Source organism: Hydractinia symbiolongicarpus, chromosome 4, assembly GCF_029227915.1.
Source record: "Hydractinia symbiolongicarpus strain clone_291-10 chromosome 4, HSymV2.1, whole genome shotgun sequence".
Taxonomy (NCBI): domain Eukaryota; kingdom Metazoa; phylum Cnidaria; class Hydrozoa; order Anthoathecata; family Hydractiniidae; genus Hydractinia; species Hydractinia symbiolongicarpus.
Genome location: NC_079878.1, coordinates 8,959,484 through 8,975,200, shown reverse-complemented (window position 1 = coordinate 8,975,200; position 15,717 = coordinate 8,959,484). Strand labels below are relative to the sequence as shown.

The following is a 15,717-nucleotide window of genomic DNA, read 5'->3' as shown; positions in this document are numbered from 1 at the left end:
TTAGAATTCCATCACTCACCAATTGATTTTCCAATCTCCCGCTCGAGTTCACCAATGTTATCAGCCAGATTACCAGGTTTGCTTTTGATCACTTTATCAGGATTACTAACAATATCATTAGCATCTGGATTATCTTCACTTCCAATAGTAACTACAATAACTTTCACTCCTCTTTCTTGTAACTTCTTTGCTGCTTTTGGAAGATCAGCTTTACCAGCAGGATAATTTTGACCAGTTGTGATTAAAATCAAAACTTGAGAAGCATCTTGTCTTGCACCACCACTTGGAACAAACATTTGAGAGTCTACTGTGCGAATAGCCTTTTGCATTTGACGACGACCACCATTTAATGATAAAAGCTTAATGTTTTCGGCAATTCCTGGCTTGTTATTGCCATCCAACAAGGACAATTTAACGCTTGCACCATTTCCATACTGCAACAATCCAACGTGCGTGCCCTTCGGAGAGATTGTGTACATCTCGAGAGAATTTTTAATGAATGATTTCATTTTATCTAAAACGTCTTCTGAAACTTCACTGGATGTATCAACTGCATACACAGCGTCTATCTTTCCAGGTATTCCTACAAATAAGACAATGTCGATGTTATCATATATGCAATAATCTTGAAACATTGACAAATATGGTCACAATGTACACTAAATCAAATAAAAAAGCAAATCTGTCGATCGCATTACGAGAAAGTATATTCAAGATATAATACTTACCACATGCTGCAGACTTTGCGATACTTGATTCTTTCTTTTCTTGACAAGATTTTCGTTTCACTTTACAAGCTGATGAATATGTTTGACCATCAGATCCACAAACAGGTTTAAATTCATCATCATTACACACAGGACAAACACATTCAGTTGATTGGTCACTTAACGATACACATTTGCTGTAGAACTCGCATGATTTACTATCGCAGGCATCTAAATAAGATATTTTAGTTATTAAAAAAAGGACTTGCAAAAGTATTAACATCATCTGTAACATATTTGTAATTAATAGAGTCCAAGATGTACCTGGTAATGTTTTGGCGACAACAGGATCAACCAACTTGTAAACATTGTCAGTATTTTCAAAAACAAACAGTTTGTTTGGGTCATCAACAAATGTTCTGAACGGTTTTCCATCTCCATCAATAGCAACAATAATAAGATTGACACCACGAGCTTTAATTTTGTCTATATCCTCTTTCAGAGTTGATATGTCAGCTTGTTCACCGATAAAGAGTATCAAAGATTTCGGTATACCAACACGAGCTCCATTCGAAATTGAAAACACGCTCTCCAAAATCACATTTATTGCTTTCTTAGGATTCTTGCCAACTCCATTGTTGTTCATCTTATCAAAGTACAGCTTCACAAGTTGTTGCGTCTGCGATTGATCGAACTTAAATGATATTCGAGCATCGTCGCTATAAGTAAGCCCACTCACCAGAGTGTTTTGAGCATCGATTTTGTAATTTTTTATCAGGTTGGTAATAAACGAAATTTGCTTTTTAAACAACTCTACATTCGCTGTGCCACTGACAGCTACAGCTAAGTCAAGTTTGACACCTATAAAATAAAGGGTATTAAATTTATTAGAAAAAAATCATCATTCCGACCATAGACGGCGTTTTATGAGCAAAAGCATACATTATAGCATTAAAAATACACGGAGAAAAAAATTACCTTTTCCTCTTAAGTGTTTTTCTACTTTTCCTAATGTTACAGGTAATTCTTTGAAGTTTTCTATCAAAGTAATGTAATCATCTGGAACTGAAAGCTCGGTAACAACGTCATCATCAACTTTTACACCGACGACGATTATTTTAATGTCTCGTCTTTTTAGCTGTCTGACGCTTGTGACAAAACCAACATCTTTAGTGGGGTTGATTTCATTTCCCGTTACGATAACTAATACTTTCTTCGCGTCTTCTCTGCTACCAGATGTGGAACTGAATAGAGTCTGATCAACGTAATCTAAAGCTTTTTTTAAATCTCTCTGACCACCAAGTTTTATGGCATTTTTGATTTCACTGTTTACTATATCCTTATTAGTGCCACTTGAGAAATCAACAATTTTTTCAGCATTGTTTCCAAAGTTTCCAACGGAGATGTGTGTTTTGGATGGCTGAACATTTAATGTGGAAATGGCTGCAATTACAAACTTCTTAATCTCGTCATAACTCTCTTTAGTAATTGATTTTGAGGAGTCAACAATGAAGGCGACATCCAAGTTCTCTTTTACACCTGGAAGAAAATTACAACAATCAGACCAATGTAATTATGTTACCCTAAAAAATGTATGCTTTAGATATCAAACATACCACAAGCTTTGTCTTTAGCAGCAATAATTTCTATTTTCTTTTTGCAAGCATCTTTCTTCATATAACATTCATTTGCATAGGTATGTCCATTGTCACCACACACTGGAGAATATTCAGTAGACGTGCACACCGGACATACACACTCGGTTTTTCCACTCGATGTTTGGACACATGTGGAATAATAATCACAAGCAGTTGTCTTGCATTTATCTAAATAACATTATTGTTGATAAATCATTAGGTACAATTTATGCTGCAACATATGATAATAATTTCGATAAAATTAAGGTTGGGATGAAACTAAGCAGTAAAGTTAATAGGCTGATTTAAACGTCACATTACCTTCTTCAGCGGCATCAACTGTATCAAGAACTTTAGTGACTAAGAGATCAGGGTTCTTAACATAAATAACATGATCAGGATTTGTGACAGCTGTTTTAGCATCATTTGCGGAAATGTTTGGACCAACAGCAACAAGAATAACTTTCACGTCTTGATTCTCTAGTGTTTTAATCTGGTTAATTACATCATCACTAAGCTGTTCTTTGTTATTTATAAAAACTAGAACAGACTTAGAAGCATCTTTGCGAGCACCGTTTGATGTTGACAATACTTCTTTTTTCACTGTATCCAAGGCTTTGACGATGTTTTGTGAAGATTGATACTTTAGTTTCGCAAATTCTTCTTGAGCATCTTTCTTCGTTTTCATATTTCCAATATATGTTACTGTTTTTGCATCGTATGTAACTAATGCTGGTAACATTCCGTCTTTCGATATTGCATAACTGTCTAGAAGCTTAGCAACAAATTCTTTTTCTTTTCTGAATATAACTTCTGCTGTTTTTCCAATTGCACCAAGTACAAATACAAGATCTAATTTCCTCTTGCCTACGAGTAACAGAAACTTAACATCAAAACTTGCATTGCAGCTTTTTGATATTTTAATATTTCCATTGCCTTATTTACATAGGCAAAATGCCTTGAAATCACTAGATTCCACTAAAAATAGAAAATAAGAAAATACCTATCAATTTTCCAACGCCATCTTCAATCGCATCTAGCTTGTCAGGTAATTTCTCCTGATCGGTCTTGATGATTCTGATATCAAAATTGCTGAATGGTTCACCAAGCTTTCCAATTGATACAACAATGGTTTTCACACTGGGTAATTTCTTTTTAATATCGGCCACTTGCTTTCCATCAATACTGCTTCCTTTTGTGAAAAGTATCAAGATGCTGTTTTCTTTTTCTGGTACATTTCTTAAAACATTTGATTGGATGTATTTGATTACTTTGTCAAAATCCGGATTGCCATTGCTCTTTCCAATATCGCTGATTGCGCCTTTAATTATTTTCAGCGACTGCTCATCTTTAAACTGCCAAATATCTTTAGTATTTTGAGCAAATGAAATCACGCTAACTCTCGTTTTGCTAGGAGATATGTCATAGGACTGCAGGGACGCTTTAGCCAAATCTTTCAACTGTAGTAATTGTTTTGACGATACTTTGTTAGAGGCATCGAACACATAGATAAGACTAGTTTTCTCCTTGATTCCTAATTTTAATGGAAAAAATGTTCATACACTAGTTAACCAACATTCCACACACGTGTATACATAGAAAAGTTATGCATTTTTGTATTTTTTTTCACGTAAACTAGAACTGGAGTATACCGAATACATCGAGAAAGTTATAAAGTTGTACAGGGAATCAGAGAAAAAGCACATATCTTGGATTACTTACCACATGGTCCTTCTTTCGCAGGTGTTATTTCTTTCATCTTCATGCAAGAGTCTAAGTCCATTCTACATTTTGTAGCATAAGTTCTTCCATTACTTCCACAGACAGGAGCATACTTTTCATCTTCTTGACACAAAGTACAAACACATTGAGCTGTTTTATCACTGTGTACAATACAACGTGCATTGTTACTGCATTTCTTTTTTTCGCAAGGACCTACGAAAGAAGGAAACATACCAAAATACAGGTAGCACAAAACTGCATGCAGGCGTTATGTTTATTTACCAGGATAGCTTATTCAGTTTTTATTAGTACTGTCATCAATAAGGGTCCTGTATAGGAAGTCTTTGGAAACCCACAAAAAAGTGCAAATACTTGAACTGTTAAATTGAAATATTGCGTGAAACATCAATCTCATTCTTAATTTACCTAAGTGCAAAACTATCGCGAAAAAATGGAATCGAAATGAAGTAGAACGATAACACATAATCGCTATTTGAATGAACAACTGCGTTTGAAAGACAATTAAAGTTTCTCTAACATCAAAATATTTTTCTATACCTGAAAATAGAGCAGCTATTATTGATGTGGTTTTCTCCTCCATCTCATCTAAGTCGTCCGGGAAAAACCATTTATTTGTTCCGGGCGTAGCCTTCTTGATTTTGTTTTCGTCAATATCTTTTCCTTGAGTTACAACTATCAGTCGGACACCATCATCTCGAAGCTGTTTTACAACTTTATTTAAATCTGCATCAGGTTTCAAATCCTTGTCAACAAACAACAACACAGACTTGGGAACACCCAAACGGGCACCATTTTGTTCTTTGAATAACTCATCTCTGGTAATCTCCAAGGCATCTCTTAAGTTTCCTCTTTCTGTCGCACCGTTTAGATTGTCAACTACACTCATAGCGTTACTTGCGGTCAAAACTCTACCCAGATTTCGAACAATGTTCGGTCTAGTTCCGTGCACAATGAAGCCAGGAAGGACATAGGAACTTCCAATCTGCAAACGTTTTAACATGTTTATCACAAATGTCTTTTGATCGTCAAACGTCTTTTCATAATTTGGACCAGAAGAACCGAAGATTATTCCAAGATCCAGTTTATCTTTTCCGTCTAGAATTAATTAAAATAGATAGTTCAACAGAAGGATAATTTTGACCCGTTTATTTACAGCAAATTACCTAAGAAAATCTAAACTTACCGACAGACATTGCTATCTTCTTCTCCAATTCACCAATTTTATTAACTAGGTCATCAGGATTACCCTTGACAACTCTGTCAGGATTACTAACAATATCATTAGCATCTGGATTATCTTCACTTCCAATAGTAACTACAATAACCTTTACACCTCTTTCTTGTAATTTCTTTGCTGCTTTTGGAAGATCAGCTTTACCAGAAGTATCTTCCTCACCTGTTGTCAATAAAATCAAAACTTGAGAAGCATCTTGTCTTGCACCACCACTCTGAACAAACATTTGAGAGTCTACTGTACGAATAGCCTTTTGCATTTGACGACGACCACCAGTTAATGATAACTGATTAATGTTTTCAATAATGGCTTGCTTTTCGGTACCATCCAGCAAAGACAATTTAATGTTTGCACCATTTCCATATTGCAACAATCCAGCATGTGTATCCTTTGAAGAAATCGTGTACATCTCGAGCGAATTTTTAATGAATGATTTTATTTTCCTAAGCATATTTTTAGAAACTCCACTTGATGTATCAACTGCATACACAACATCTAGCACTTTCGAAATACCTACACGCCAGAAAAACAAACATTATGAACATTATTTGAAACCAACCAACTTTTAACACTAAAACACTATAAATAATATAAATTAATAGGTATTTCTTTAAACACATACCACATGCAGATTCCTTTACAACAGCTAGGTTCTTTTTATTTTCACAAGATGTTTTCATCAGTTTGCAAGTGGTAGGATATGTAGATCCATCAGAACCACAAACTGGTTTAAAGTCACCATCGTTGCACACTGGACATACACATTGGGTTGACTGGTCACTTAACGATACACATTTGCTGTAAGAGTTACACGGACCTTCTTTGCATGGATCTAAACAAGAAGGTAACGGATTTGTGATTAGCCGATCTTAACTAATAGTGTTATTGATCCGGCAAAGAAAACATTTCAAACTAATACTATATTTACCTGGTAAAGTTTTAGCGACAACAGGATCAATCAATTTATCAACATCATCAATATTTTCAAAAACAAACAGTTTGCTTGGGTCATCAACAAAAGCTCTGAAAGATTTACCATCTCCATCAATGGCAACAATAATAAGATTGACACTGTTCTTCTTTATTTTATCAACATTTTCCTTAACGTTTGCCATATTTACATTGCCACTAACAAACAGCACCAAAGTCTTCGGAACATTTTGTCTAGCACCATTATCACTGCTGTAAACATCATTCGCAATAATCTTCAATGTTTGTTGCATACCTGTTGCTGCGCCTGGATTTTTCATTTGCTCAAAGTAAGATTTTAAAATTTGCACGTCTTGTGATGTTGAGAATGGGAAGGATATTTTGGTGGTAGGACCATAGAGGATACCAGTGACCAGTGTTTGCTCGCGATGTATTCTGTAACTCTTTAGCATTTGCGATATAAATGTAACTTGCTTCTTAAACAGTTCATTGTTGCTTCTATCAGTTCCACTTACAGCGAAAGCTAAGTCGAGTTTAACGCCTAGAAGATAATTTATAAAAATAAAAATAACTTTATTCCGAGGTAAACATAACGACATCCGTCCAAAATTATGAAAAATCCTAACCTTTTCCTCTCATATCTTTTTCTACTTGCCCTAACACCTCTGGAAGTTCTTTAAATGATTTTATAACAGTTACTAAGTCTTCAGGGATCGAGAGCTCGGTAACAACATCCTTCTCTATGTTCATGCCCACAACGATAATATTGATGTTTCGGCTTTTTAATTTCCTTGCACTCATGATAAAATTAGCGTCTTTAGTTGGATTGATTTCATTGCCTGTAATAACTACCAACGTTTTTTCAGCTTCTTTTCTGCTCCCAGAAACAGTGGTGAAAAGTTTGTTGTTAACATAGTCTAGAGCCTTTCTTAAATCCCTCTCACCACCAACTTTTACTGTCAAACGCAACTTTTCGAGTACTGTAGGTTCCTGTCTTCCTAAATTGAAATCAACGGCAGTGTTTACATTATTTCCGAAGTTTGCTACAGAAACATGCGTTTTTGTTGGTGCTATTTTAAGTGATGATATTGCAGCTTGCACAAAGTTCTTCATCTCTTTGAAGCTGGCGCCGGTGATAGATTTAGAGGAATCAAGAAGAAACACAACGTCCATGTCATTCTTAATGCCTAAAACATAAAATTGTAACAATATTGAATATCTGAGAGTGAAAGGAAATTCTGTAATATGTCATAGTTTCACAAGAAAGAAAACGTTTATTGTTTCTAAATATTTTGGCTTACCACAAGCTTTAACTTTTGTAACGAGTATAGATTTCTTCTTTTCACAAGCATCTTTCTTCAAGTAACATTCATTTGCATAGGTATGTCCATTATCACCACATACTGGAGAATATGCAGTAGATGTACACACTGAGCAAATGCATTCGGCTTTTCCATCAGATGTTGAGATGCAGGTTGCATGATAAGTACACGATCTCTCCTTGCAAGGATCTAAAAAAAGGAATATTCATAAAATCATATCGTAGTAAAAAAAAGATTCACTAAATATTGTCTGTTTTATTTATACGCAATTGACATTTTCAGGAATTTTTGTTCCACATTTAAATCTAGTAATGAATTGGTGCGCTCAGTAGATTGTCCCTTTTACTTTAACTTTTGTTGAAAAAAAAGTGAGAACGCAGAGAAACAGAAAAAAGCAGAGGTGAAATCAGATGTTTAGATGCCACTGCCATTTCTACTTTCTCTAAGATTATAAACACAACTGATGTAATCAGATCAAAAGAATCACCTTTTATGGAAGCTTTTGTAACTTCAGGAACTTTAGTCGCCAATTCATCAATATTTTGAATATAAATCACGCTTGTTGAATCACTAGCAAGCTGTTTCGTATCACTTTCTGATAAGTTTGGACCGACACCAACAATTACAACCTTGTTGTTTTCTTCAAGAAGCTGAATATTCTTTCTTGTGTTGTCATTTATTTGTTCTTTGTTATCAAGAAATATTACAATAGTTTTTGCAATGCCTTTTCGTGCACCAGATGACACTAACAAAATTTCATTCCTCACAGCCTGCAAAGCGGTGACCACACCTGTTCCAACATTCCCGAATAGAACATTTCCAAATAGATATTTAGCCTCGACATTGTCCTTAACTTCATTAATATAAAGCTTAGTATTAGCTCCGTAGGTTACCAATCCAGGTAGCATGCCTTTCTGACCGATCACATAAGTGTCAAATAATTTAAGCATGAATTCTTGTTGTTCATAGTACTTTTCACGTGCATCTGGACCTGTTGCTCCAACAACGAATACCATGTCTAATTTTGGCTTGGCTAGGTGAAAAAATAAAATGTAACAATAACAAGGTGAATAAAGTTGACCAAATTTCTCAAATATTCAATTGGTCCAATTAAACTTATCGTGATTTCTGCCATAGACAAAGGATACAACAATCTTAGTTAAAAGAACTTCTTAGATGTATGGATTAGACCTTTCAGCACATTGGCAGAATTTTACAGTACACCGTTCTGTTGAAGCACCATAGTAGCAAATTTTATACTTACATGCTAATTTTCCAATCGATTTTTCCAACTTATCAAGTGCGTCTGATAATTTGTCTTCGTCATCTGCAATAATTTTAACATCAAATTCATTAAAGATATCATTAGCATCTCCAACAGATACTACGATAGTCTCGACATTTGGTAGCTTCTTCTTTAATCTGTCTAGTTGATTTCTGTCAATGCTGGATCCTTGTGTGTAAAGTAGTAAAATATTCTTTTCCTTGTTAAAAATATCATACAATATATTTGATTTGACGTGAGTAACCAGCTTATTGAAATCTGCATCACCAGCAATTTTGTTGATATCAAATATAGCACTTTGAATAGCTTTTACATTTTGGTCATCCTTAAACGACCAAATATCTTCTGGTTGGTTTGCAAATGTTACGATACTGACTTTAGTAGCATTGGCTGCAATGTTGTAAGATTCCAAAGATGCTCTTGCTAATTGTTTTAATTCTGCAAGTTTCTTTGTTGTCACACCATCAGAAATATCAAATGCATAGATCAAATTTAAATTTTCCGTGATTCCTAATAAAAACATAAGAGGCTGTGCACTAAAGATTATAAATTTCCATTTAAGAATATCATAATTGATAAGTACTTGATAATATAACGAAAAAAAGTCTTAAATACATACCACAGGGTTTGTTCTTAACGCTGATAATATTAACTTCTTTTTTACATGCTTCTTCAACCATTTTGCATTTTGATGAATATGTCTTTCCGTTACTTGCACATACTGGAGAATAAACATCCAATTTTGAACAAACTGGACACATACACTGAGTGTTTGTGAGACTGATAGCCACACATTTACTTCCATAGTCACACTTTCGTTTCTCACAAGCATCTAGGAAAAGAAAAACAAGTTTGGGTTAGCTACTGACCAATTAGTGTACCTATTGACAAAACCACACTTTCACCGATACCAACCTGAGAACAGAGCGCTAGTAATTGACTTTATATCCTTCTTGGCAGCATCTAAATCATCTGGGAAAAACCAAGCATCTGTATTAGGTGTGTTATTTTTGACTTTGTTTTTATCAATGTCCTTTCCCTGAGTTATAATCACAATTCGGACGCCACCACCTTTAAGTTTATTTAATGCATCAACTAAGTCACTTTTCTTTCCTAGCTCCTCATCCAAGAAGATAAGCAGTGTTTTTCGAACACCAGGGCGAGCACCATTTTGACTTTTAAAGAGTTCATCCCGAGCCTTGCGTAACATATTCACAAAATTTCTGTCTAAACCAGGGTTTACAATCTTTTGAATCGATGTTATAGCGGACTCCCTTGTTAACGCGTTTTCAAATGATAACACGACTTTTGGACTTCTATCATAAACCATAACGCTCGGGAGAACTGATGATGGACCAATATTCAATCTTCTTAGTATGTCATTTACAATTGTCTTTTGATCTTTAAACATCTCTACATAATTAGAACTAGATGCCCCAAGTATGATACCAAGGTCAAGTTTCCGAGCACGACCTATTGAAACAAATTTGTTATTGAAAAGTTCAGGATTTTTTCTAGGCACATTAAAAAAGCTGATATCAAGTAAATGAATTTCATAGAAAACAAAAGTTTAAGAAAACACAGTGGTATTATTATATTTAAGAATCAAATAGAAGAAGCAAGGAAAACAACGCCGATTTGCTACTTAAATAACCTATAAATAACTACACAATCATAAAAAGAAACTTTTACAAGAACAATAGCAAATACTATACCTATAGATTCTACGATTTCTTTTTCCAGTGGACCAATTTTATCAACTAAATCATCAGGATCACTTTTGATCACCTTATCAGGATTACTAACAATATTATTAGCATCTGGATTATCTTCACTTCCAATAGTAACTACAATAACCTTCACACCTCTTTCTTGTAATTTCTTTGATGCTTTTGGAAGTTCAGCTTTACCAGAAGTATCTTCTTCACCCGTTGTTAACAAAACTAAAACTTGAGAAGCATCTTGTCTTGCACCACCACTTAGAGCAAACATTTGAGAGTCTACTGTACGAATAGCTTTTTTCATTTGACGACGACCACCAGTTAATGATAACTGTTTAAGATTTCTTACGATTGTTGATTTGTGATTACCGTATCGTAAAGACAGTTTAACAGTTGCGCCATTTCCATACTGCAATAATCCAACATGAATCTTTTCGGGTGAGATTGTATACACTTCAAGAGATTTCTCAACAAATGACTTTATTTTATCTAGAACGTCTTTAGTCACACTAGCAGATGTATCAACAGCATACACGATGTCTACATTACCAACCACTCCTAAAATAAATCGACAAATTTTACTTGCAAAATAAAGATTCTCATTAAACAAAAATATGGCTAACTGAAAAGCACAAGCTGACATATCCAATCTCGCAAAATCAATAAAATACTTTTATTTCAGTTTTAGGCACAGATATTAGAATCCTTAAAACCTATAAATGTCCACCTGTTACTTAAATGTACATAATATAATTAAAAGACTACCACAAGGTGCATCCTTCACAATTCTTAGTTTCGTCTTCTCAGCACAAGCTTTTTTCTTCAGTTTACAAGTGGAAGGGTATGTGTGACCATCAGTTCCACAAACCGGTTTAAATTCATCGTCTTTACATGTGGGACACACACAGTCAACAGACTGGTCTTTCAATGATACACATTGTCCATAAAATTCACAGGGTTGTTCTTTGCATGCATCTAAATAACACAAAGCAAAATTTAAACACGTCTGTAAGCTGTTACTTAACAGCAGATGTTCAAAACTATCACGATTTTTAAAAAAATAATAAAATGTTACCTGGCAAGCTTTCGGTGACAACAGGATCAACCAGCTTGTCAACATCATCAACATTTTCAAACACAAACAGCTTCTTTGGATCAACAAATGCTCTGAAAGGTTTACCATCGCCATTAATAGCAACAATTATTAAATCAACACCGTTTGCTTTAATTCTATCTATTTCGTCATTCACATTGGTGACATCAGCATTCTTATTCACAAACAGTATTAAGGATTTGGGTGCATTTTTACGCGCATTGTTTTCTGCTGTGAACACAGATTTTAAAACCAGCTGTAATGCTTTCTTTAGGTTAATTCCATCTCCAGGATTTTGCATCCGTTTGAAATTAGATTGAACAATGAGAATGTCTTGTGTGTTTGAAAACGGAAAATTGATTTGCGGATCTGTTCCGTACACAATTCCACTGACAAGTGTAGATTTCGGATGTATTTGATACTTCTTAATCATGTTGAAAATAAAATCTTTTTGTTTCTCAAACAACGCATTATTAGATTTGTCCGTTCCACTCACAACAAAACTAAGATCAAGAGTTCTTCCTGAAAAAAAGACATGTTTGTGTTCAATATTTTATTTAAATACTTAATGAATTTTTATACCATTTTCTTTTTGAAAGCATCTTGCATTTAATTACATTTAAGTATGTGAGCAACATACTAAGTTATTTTAGTACGTTGCTTTATACTGGTTACATAGTAATAAATTATTTTAGCAATGCTACCTTTCCCTCTAATGTGCTTTTCGACTTCACCAAATTTTCGTGGAAGTTTATCAAAACCAGTTAGGGTAGTGATAAGGTTATCTGGATTTGCAAACTCTGTCTGCACATTATTGTCAATATTCACACCAACCACAACAATCTTTGTATTTTGATCCTTCAGTTTTCTTGCACTAGGAACAAAGTTTGTATCCTTGTAAAGGTTAACTTCATTTCCTGTTATGATAACTAAGACTTTATCAGCATCTTTTCTTCCACCTGTTGCACTGTTAAATATCTTTTGATTTACAAACTCTAAAGCTTTCCCCAGATTTCGCTGACCGTTTTCTTTAGTTGTATCACTAAGCTTTCTTGCTAACACCTCTCTATACACACCAGTATCCAAATCAACAATTGCATTGGTTTCTTTTGCAAATGTTACGATAGAAACACGTGTCTTTTTCGGTGAAATTTCAAATGATCTTAACGCTGCTGTAACATAATTTTTTATGTTGGTGAAGCTTGATTGTGTTATAGAGTTAGAAGCATCTAACATGAAGACAACATCCATATTTGGTTTAATACCTGAAATGAAAAATGGGAAATATAGTTGTTACGGGAAGATATTTGTATTGCCGACATGAATGTTGGAATCTTAGATTGTAAAAGCTAACACGAACCGCAAGGTTGATCTTTAGCCATTTTTATATCCTTCTTTTTCTCACAAGCATCTTTCTTCATGTAACATTCATTAGCATAGGTATGTCCATCATCACCACATACTGGAGAATATTGAGTAGAGGTACAAACTGGACATACACATTCAACGTTTCCATTCGTCCTCGAAATGCAGGTTTCAGACTTGGTGCATGGATTTTTCTTACATTTGTCTAAAAGAAAAACGTATAATAAATTTAGCTATTTCTGACGGCAAATAAAACAAAGAAGAAATGACTGAAGCAGTTGTAACACCAATTAAGAAACCGATAACAAGAGAAGACATTAATGACCATCACAATAAACAAACAAACAAAAAAAAAGAAATACACCGAGAAGCAACAATGGATACCTTTTACTAACGAACTTGTTATAGAATCTACATTCTCATTTAAATCAGTTGGTTGAGGTATGTATTTCACATTGTCCGGATCATCAACAATTCCCCTTATATCATTTTCTTTCAAACCAGGGCCAATACCAACCAGTAAAACGTTAAACTTCTTGTCTTTCAGCGCTTTTATTCTGTTAGTTAATTCGTCATTTATCTGAGCTTTGTTGTCCACAAATATCACTACAGATTTCTGAACATTTTCACGTGCGTAAATAATCATTTCGTTCTGAACTTTTCGTAAAGCAATTTCTAAATCGGCGCCAGAGTCCTGGAATCTTAATTTCAAAAATCTCTCTATTGCACTCTTTTTGTTATTGACATCACCAATATTAACGATACTCTTGGCTCCATAAGTAACTACACCAGGTAACATGTCATCGTCAGATATCTTGTAATTGTCAAACGATTTAACGATAAAGTCAATTTCGTTTTTGAAAACAGTTTTGTCGTTTGCACCAACAACAAAAATAAGATCTAGTTTGGGTGATTTGCCTAAAAAATATATTTATCACTATTAAGATAACACAAAGATTGGATGACGATACACGATAAAACAACTATTCCTAAAGGGTAGCAGAATGATGGTACTAAATTTACCGCAAATGTATTACGTACCAATTACTTTTGATACAGCTTCTTCAATGTCTCCTAATGTTTTAGGAAGTTCATTTTCATCGTTTTTAATTATTTTTATATCAAAACCATTAAATATACTATAAGGATCTCCAATAGACACCACAATTGTTTCAAACCCTGGTAGCTTTTTTCCAATATCCACTAGTTGACTGCCATCAATGCTAGACCCTTGAGTAAATAACAACAAAATGTTCTTTTCTTGACCCAAAGCGTTCTCTGTTGTGATTGACTGTATTTGCTTTATAACTTGAGCGAAATCTGCCTTGGTAGTTTCTTTACCAATATCATAGATGGCACTTTGAACTGCTTTTATTGTTTGTGTATCCTTCACCGACCATATATTCTTTGATTTCTTTGCAAATGAAATAACATTCACATTTGTGTCATTGGATGATATGTAATAAGACTGTACAGATGCTTTGGCTAACTCCTTAAGTTGCTTCATTTGTTGGCTTGTTACACCAGAGGATGAATCAATAGCGATAAATAAGTTGAATTTGTCTTTGACACCTATAATCAAGCATATAGAGATGTTTCAGATAAACAGGATAACACAAGAAGTTCAATACCTGAGAGACTAAAGTTTTCAGATACACATAATTATAGTAAAGAGCCAATCCATTTTAAATGTAACATGTGAACATATATGTAATCTGAAAAATAACTGCAAAACAAACATACCGCACGCATTGTCTTTAGCTACATGTATATCTTTCTTTTGATTGCATGATGCTTGTTGTAGTAGACACGGGGTAGCGTATGTTCTTCCATTACTACCGCACACTGGTTTATATATTTCTGTGTAAGGACAAACTGGACACATACACTGAGTTGTTCTGTCATTCATCGTCACACATTTGCCGTAGTTTTTGCACTTCTTGCTGCTGCAGTGATCTAAAGGAAGTATTTGTATCGTAAGAAAACTTTTGTCTCTAATATTTTCACTTTTGTTTTTATTTGCAAAGCGAAAAAGGTTACATAAAATCAAATAGTTACCTTTCAGCAATGCATCAATGATATCATTTACTTTCTTCTTCATTCCATCTAAATTCTTAGTTGGAAAGAGTTTATTCATATTGGGTATAGTATCTTTAACCTTATCTGTATCCACATTTTCACCTTGAGTGACAATCACGAATTTTACACCATCTCGCCTCATGTTCTTCATTACATTAACAATATCACTATTTATTTGCGGATTCTTGTCCAAAAATACTAGAACAGATTTTTCAATGCCTGCACGTGCTCCATTCTTCACATTAAACAGATCGTCCTTCACTTTCTCGAGAGCTTTCAATAAATCAACATTTGGTCCAGGATTACGAATTCTGTTAACTTCAACTTTCGTTTTGTCCGTGTTTGTAATACTTCCTATTGAGATAGCCAAGATAGGTTGTTGGGCACTCAAAACCACTCCTGGAAGTATGCCAGATGAGCCAAGCTTCAGTCTGGAAAGCATGTCAATAACAAATGCTTTCTGATCTTTAAACGTATTCTGATAATCCGCACCTGCTGCCCCAAGTATAATACCAAGGTCAAGTTTATCACTCATTCCTGAAAACATTATAACAGTGACTATTTTAGCAAATAATAAAGTGAAAATATAACATAGCAAGAC

The 15,717-nt window shown here is 34.4% G+C and overlaps 1 protein-coding gene across 1 annotated transcript in view; it reads right to left on the bottom strand.

Annotated features, from left to right (window-relative positions):
• LOC130641104 (uncharacterized) overlaps positions 1–15,717 on the bottom strand; it is a 116,004-nt gene that overhangs the window by 13,230 nt on the left and 87,057 nt on the right. Inside the window, exons 133-159 of the mRNA XM_057447768.1 lie at positions 15,096–15,653; positions 14,781–14,993; positions 14,079–14,609; positions 13,422–13,955; positions 13,033–13,242; positions 12,377–12,937; positions 11,655–12,194; positions 11,345–11,554; positions 10,574–11,137; positions 9,774–10,331; positions 9,478–9,690; positions 8,838–9,368; positions 8,061–8,606; positions 7,553–7,762; positions 6,878–7,438; positions 6,250–6,792; positions 5,944–6,153; positions 5,271–5,834; positions 4,625–5,182; positions 4,067–4,279; positions 3,348–3,878; positions 2,666–3,211; positions 2,324–2,533; positions 1,686–2,246; positions 1,032–1,568; positions 729–938; positions 20–583 (exon numbers count right to left, since the gene is read on the bottom strand). Coding sequence (XP_057303751.1) covers positions 20–583; positions 729–938; positions 1,032–1,568; positions 1,686–2,246; positions 2,324–2,533; positions 2,666–3,211; positions 3,348–3,878; positions 4,067–4,279; positions 4,625–5,182; positions 5,271–5,834; positions 5,944–6,153; positions 6,250–6,792; positions 6,878–7,438; positions 7,553–7,762; positions 8,061–8,606; positions 8,838–9,368; positions 9,478–9,690; positions 9,774–10,331; positions 10,574–11,137; positions 11,345–11,554; positions 11,655–12,194; positions 12,377–12,937; positions 13,033–13,242; positions 13,422–13,955; positions 14,079–14,609; positions 14,781–14,993; positions 15,096–15,653 — 11,787 coding nt within the window. The remainder of the gene's footprint in view (positions 1–19; positions 584–728; positions 939–1,031; positions 1,569–1,685; positions 2,247–2,323; positions 2,534–2,665; positions 3,212–3,347; positions 3,879–4,066; positions 4,280–4,624; positions 5,183–5,270; positions 5,835–5,943; positions 6,154–6,249; positions 6,793–6,877; positions 7,439–7,552; positions 7,763–8,060; positions 8,607–8,837; positions 9,369–9,477; positions 9,691–9,773; positions 10,332–10,573; positions 11,138–11,344; positions 11,555–11,654; positions 12,195–12,376; positions 12,938–13,032; positions 13,243–13,421; positions 13,956–14,078; positions 14,610–14,780; positions 14,994–15,095; positions 15,654–15,717) is intronic.